The sequence below is a fragment of the Pelmatolapia mariae genome, linkage group LG4, assembly GCF_036321145.2.
Source record: "Pelmatolapia mariae isolate MD_Pm_ZW linkage group LG4, Pm_UMD_F_2, whole genome shotgun sequence".
Lineage (NCBI taxonomy): Eukaryota > Metazoa > Chordata > Actinopteri > Cichliformes > Cichlidae > Pelmatolapia > Pelmatolapia mariae.
The window spans coordinates 10863709-10869708 of NC_086230.1; the positions used below are offsets into that span (position 1 = coordinate 10863709).

Consider the following 6000-nt stretch of genomic DNA (forward strand, 5'->3'; position numbering starts at 1 on the left):
ATTTAACCGTCTTTTCCGATAACGTCTTTACACCTCTAGAATAAAAATCACAATCATCATGTGGCTAACAAGTCACCAGCAAATGGGTTAACCATCGATACCACAGAGTAAACTGTGATGCAGCTGTACATCCAACATGTAACCGCATTTCTATCTGCACCTGTGCTGGAGATGAGTAGTTTTACCCGAGTGGCAAGTGCACAGCTTCGTCTGCCTACAGCTTTCCATGCTCTTATCAGACATATACCTCCAGGCTTCAGCAGTAATTTCAAACTTTCATATTTTATATCCATGTGAGGAATTGAACTCTTACAGGTACATCCCAAATACTTTAAGATAACTTATTTTAAAGCTGTTACTTTACAAAAAATAAGACTAAAAGCATGCCATAAACTGTTTAACCTGACAGTCTGACCAGTTCAATCTCTTTGAAAAATAGTATTTTAAACACAAATGAGACCTGCTTTGAGTCTGCCTACCTTGTTCAGTGCTCCAGGCTGCTGTGGTCTCATCCCTGCCTGACTCCCGGCTCCCATTTGCTGACCGCCTTGCTGCTGATGTTGTAGGCCATCTGGCAAAAGATTACTGTTGTTTCCCATGCCAGCACTGCCGGGGTAGCCCATTCTAGGTGAGCCATTAACAACCTGGCCCCCCATCAGCCCCTGCTGAGGCTGCTGTCCACCATTGCCCTTCTGGGCTCCCACCATAGCTGCTGCCCGATTGTGCGCTCCAACCATTCCGACCTGCTGCATTAATCCAGCTTGCTGCGGCTGGCTCTGGGGAGGCATGCCTTGAGGTCCTCCAGGGGCAACGCTGACACCCCCCATCATCCCCATGGATGCCCCAGATGGCGTGCTATTAGAAGTGGGGCCACCCTGCTGTGGTGCTGCTACTGCGCGCAGGAGCTCAGACAGCTGCTGGTGTTTTGCAGCTGCATCCTGACCACCTCCTCCTCCTCCGACCCCTCCGAGGCTGCTGTGGAGTTGACTGGCATCCCCTCCGTTAGTCAATCCCAATTCCGAAGAACTGATGAGCTCATCTGGGAGGTCATGCTCCAGTTCAAAGAGTGAACCGAAATCTAGGCATACAGGAGGAAAAACAGAATTATTACCAGCCAGAAAACTAGAAGATTTCATTAACAGGGTTTTTGTGTTTTGTTTTGTTTTTAAATAATCAACTATTAGAGTGTATAGGCAGGAAACAAGACCAGAACTAGCTGCCTCTCACAGCCTGGACCTCTCCCCAGAGCCCCAGTTTGTGGTTTGTGGGATGCCACACATGGAGTCGGGACAAGGCGAGAAGCCGCAGAGGTAAACAGTGCAGCACCTTGGAAGGTGTGTGAATTTGAACTGCAGTTCTATGGTTCAGGGGAACAAACTGCAGAGACGTGCAGGAAGTCATATCTACTGCAACAGGAGGCACATTAAAATCATAATCTGTTTTTAAGTAGACCTTTCATTTAAAAGTGACAAGAGCATTACCTACATTTTTATGGTAGTTTATGAGATGTTGGCACCTCACTAAACTTGAAATTCCCATAATGACTTCTCACTTTTTGGATCAAATACTTCCAAAGATTTCACTGCGCCTCGCATGAATGTCTTTGCACTAACAGATCCAACTTCACATACGAGGTGATACACGTCCAGCTGCCCTGCCTGCGACACGCTTTGTTGTTATTATATTTGAAAAGTGAGCTGCACCAAGTGCGGCGCAGCGTCGCCGTGTAGCCAAACAATGGGGACAGAGAACCAGAATGGGCTCTGATAGTACGACCAAAAAGCTAAAAGGAAAAAGGCCTCTGAACAAAGGGCACCAAAGAAGACATGTCAAAGTCTGTGGCTTGCTTACTGTTTCGTTTAAACCCGGCAGCAGTGAGAAAATTAACAAAGCTGTAACTTCTGCGGGACAAGGACGCTCTGCCTAACTTATTCAAGTCGAACAATAGCTAGCTTGTATATAACAATAGTTTATTAAAAACCCAGTATGCTTAGCGCTAAAGACACAATAATCATACCGCAAACGGTATTTCTCTCTCCAGAGTCACTGGTTATCGACTGATACTCAAAAAGACTTGTTTCATTGAGGTTTTTGTCTTTGCTAACCAGATGCAGGGTTCAGTTGAGCCGGTCTGGTGGGTTTATCTGCCTAGCTACTAGCTAGCTGCTCGGCTACCCTCACTTTCTCTTAAAGCTGCCTCGGAAAAACCCTATCTTTCTCTAGTTTTTATCGGGATATCCAAGAAGCCTGGTGCTTAATGTGTCGGCACTTTAATTCTACAAATTACTCAATTCAAAACTACCTCTACAACTTGAAGCAAACCGGGCTGACTCGCCTCTTCCATTGTTTGGAGGTGGACCCTAATAGTTGCTGCTAGCTAGCCTGTTGAGGCTAACGCATCAAAACACAAGTGCTGGAAAAGTTGTTCCTGCCGTCACAACTATTACCGTGTTCCCCAATTAGCGGCCAAAAAGTCTCGGATTAAGACTTTAAAAAATAAACAAACAAACTCCCCAAGACAACAACATGTTGCTGTTCGCAAGCAGCAACTTTTGAGCATGTCAGTCAAAGCAACTAATGCAACTCTGCAGGGACTCCGAAAACTGACCGGCAATTTACACACACCTCACAGTGAAGCTGGTTTATATTTTATCCAGCCTTAATAATGCATGCCAAATATTTACCATTTCCATCACTGGCAGACACCGAGAGAGCAGGAGAGGACAGCTTGGGCCTCTTGGCTGAAGGCGGGCCGGACTCCAGAACATTATCGGCCATATTTTTTTGGAAGAATTAAAAATAAAACGCTTTAGATCCACGGAGAGCAAATGCAATCCCCCACCCCCTTTATTTGCGTCTCCCAGTCCTTTTAAGAAACCTTTCTGATCGTTCCCCCACCGCTCGGGGGGGACGGTAGGGGAAAGAGGCACAGCAGTGTTGAGTTCTTTCAGTTCTCCCCTCTCGTTTTTATTCCTCTCTGCAGATATCAGTCCCCCTCCCCAGTCGGAGATTTTGTTTCTTCACAGATTTGAGCAGCAGCAGCAGGAGGAGGAGGCGGCGGAGGTGGGAAGGTGGAGTCGGCAAAAAAGGCAAGCGTGCGGCCCTCTGACAACCTCATGTAGCCTCTTCTGCGACACAAAACCCGTCCCAAGATCTGTCCTCCGGGCTGTACTCAGTCCTGCCCGGCATAGTCGGCGGAGAAAATCTCCGTTTCAAATCCGAATCGCTCCAAGCCCGGTGGGGGGGGTGGAGAGCAATTTGTCAGGGCACAAAAAAGACAACTGCGATCCAGCAAACAGAAGCCAGGAGTTGTTTTTTTCCTCCTTTCTTTCAGTCTCCTGTGTTAACTCCAGGAGCCAAGCTCTCTCATGCAACAGATTTCTCTCCTCCTCTCTGATCGGACCTCTCTCAGTGCCACTGATTTCCCTCAGAAGTAAAACAAGGCAGTGGACACGGTTAAAGCTGCACTACAAACAGCCTGCACCAGCTTTAAAGTAGCTGAAGAAATTAGTCAGCTGCACAGAGAGAACGACACGCCGGGCTTACGGTTTCTCGGGTAAAAAATAAGTCTATCGCGGCTGTATATGTCTCACTACATATAACCCAATGATAGCATTCGTTGTGTTCTGCATGTACATGCCGACTTGTTTGTGCACTTAAGTGTTTGACCATGCAAAAGGCACTGTAGTCAGAAAGAACAGGACTCGTATTGCACGTAGTGGTTGTTGCAACCCGCTTGCGCGAGATGTCTTGCAGTCAGCACGGCTGCAAACAGAAGATCTTCAAAACCAAAAAAAGAAGAAAAAAAATCACAGTTCTTGTGCAATCTCCCCACATGCACACTTTATCTCTCCGTACACTTCCCGAGGACGATCACAGCGCAAATTGCCAATCAGCGGGCAGTCAGATTGATCCAATCAGTTTTTTTCCTCTCTTGCAGAGGACGGTCTGTTGGGTTACTTATCTTGTGCTCCACAAGAGGTTCCTCTCCTGGTTTTTTAAAAAACACTTGAGAGAAAAAAACCTCAGATTAAATCACAAATATCGCCGCTTTTAAGGATGTCTTGGCCACGCGTGGAGGAGGAAAAAAAGAAAGAAAAGCTCTGAAGCAAAAGCAGAGAATCATCGGCGACTGGAGAAAAATTGATCAAAATCTGACGGCTATTTCGGAAGCGGAAAGCTTCAGATCGGCACAATAATGTTGACACCCCCTCCTCCTTGAAATATTTTTGGCTGACAAAATCCTCTCATTGACTCTTTGTGATGGTGAATGCCCCCCCTCCGCGTTGATCCTGGCAATTTTTCCCCCCCTTCTCTTTAAACCCGTCTTTCTTTCCACCTCTCTCTTCTGCCCGGCAGCAATTTATTTATATAATTGTCTATGCGGGCTCTCTCCTTCCTCCGCGACGGACACATTATGATTTTTCATGTTGATGTTTTCCCTCCTCTCTTTTTTTGGCAGGTTTTTCCCCCCTCGTTATGAGACACAGTCCTCTTCCGCCTCTCCTCCCCGTCTCCGCTCCGCAAACACCCCCTTCCTTGGATTTTTTCGGAGTATTTCCTTCTCATGCATACATATACACATATATATGTCACCGACTCGGTTTTCCCTCCACTGACGTCTTATCGGTTTTCGTGATGCTTTCTCTCCCCGGATAGCACGGACAGAATTCAGGCACTCTTTCGTCCCCCGGCGGTTCCCGGAGCGGCTGTCGTGGGTCGCGGAGTCGCTCCTTCTCTCGGTTATCTCCTCCTGTTTCTGACGGTCTGTCCGCACAAACAAAATGGCGGCTTGTTGTTTCTACTCCTCTGATACGGGGGGAGGGTTTGAGGTACAGCAACATTAGGCGTGAAAGGGGGGAGGAGGGAGCGCGCGACGACGGGAAGAAGAGGCTGTCTTCGTAAATGTTCGGGAGTGTCCGGAAACCGGTTCTGGGCTCTTTTTTTCTCATTTTTTTTCCTTTTTTCTGAGGATTTTTGCCGATTTCAATCTGCAGGGGACAGTGGCGCGCCACTTTTATCTCAGTCAAATACAGCGGCTTTCACTACAGCGAAAGTGGAGAGCGACTTATTTGACAAAGTACAGTTTTTAAACAGGGGTGCGTCCAGAATTTTTTGGTGGCCATATAGGGGCCGCTAAAAATATTGGGGTGGCACACCAAAAACAGAATTTCCAGTTTTATTGTGCTGTTGTCAAATATAGGTTACTCGAAAAAAAATGGCAACAAAAAGAGAAAATTTATTATATGCCTACTTAATTTCCTGCTAATATCGTTGATATCACTGAAAATAGGTAAATATAAAAACATAAATAACCTTCAATTGATCCATCTGCTTTTCACTGAGCATCATCAGAAATGGTCTCAGTAGAAGGGTGGCTGTCAAGAAGCTATTCTTAAGTAAAGGATAACAGAGAGAAAAAGTTGAGGTGTTACACAAGAACTGAACTGAAAATGAGTGACAACATGTCTGATGGACTGATGAATCCAATTTTGACATTTTTCTATTTAAATGTTCATCAGTATGTTTGGAAGAGGTCAGTAGAGAGGTACAACAGTGAGTATCTACAGCCATCTGTAAAGCACAGCGGAGGCTGTGTCATGGTTTGGGGATGCAGTTCAGCCAGTGGTGTTGGAGATCTTGTTGAAATTGATGGAATTATGAACACAGAAAAGTATCATCAGATTTTGATCCTTCATGCAACAGGTTTATGGTTTTTTTTCTTTCTTTGGACCCGACAGTGATAACAAACGCTATCAGTTATGGAATCAACATTATGGAAGCAGTGGGCGATCATCCTGAAAAGACAACAGAACAAAAGGCAGGCAACGGGATCCAAAGAACAGCTTTGAATGTCCTTCATGAAGCTTGGAGAACTATTCCTGAAGACTACTTAAAGAAATGACAAGAAAGCTGCCTAAGAGAGATCAGACTGTGTTGAAGCATAAATGTGGTCGTACCATATATTGACTTTCAAGCTCATTAGAATCACAGACATCC

General features: G+C 45.8%; 1 protein-coding gene across 2 annotated transcripts in view; it reads right to left on the reverse strand.

Annotated features, from left to right (window-relative positions):
• Positions 1 to 4833, reverse strand: part of ep300b (E1A binding protein p300 b) — a 31659-nt gene extending 26826 nt beyond the window's left edge. Inside the window, exons 1-2 of one of the 2 annotated variants that reach the window (XM_063471416.1) lie at positions 2685 to 4833; positions 480 to 1078 (exon numbers count right to left, since the gene is read on the reverse strand). In XM_063471416.1, coding sequence (XP_063327486.1) covers positions 480 to 1078; positions 2685 to 2778 — 693 coding nt within the window. In that variant the 5' untranslated portion in view covers positions 2779 to 4833. The remainder of the gene's footprint in view (positions 1 to 479; positions 1079 to 2684) is intronic. The other variant, XM_063471418.1, reaches the window with a different exon arrangement.
• Between the last annotated feature and the right edge of the window lie 1167 nt (positions 4834 to 6000).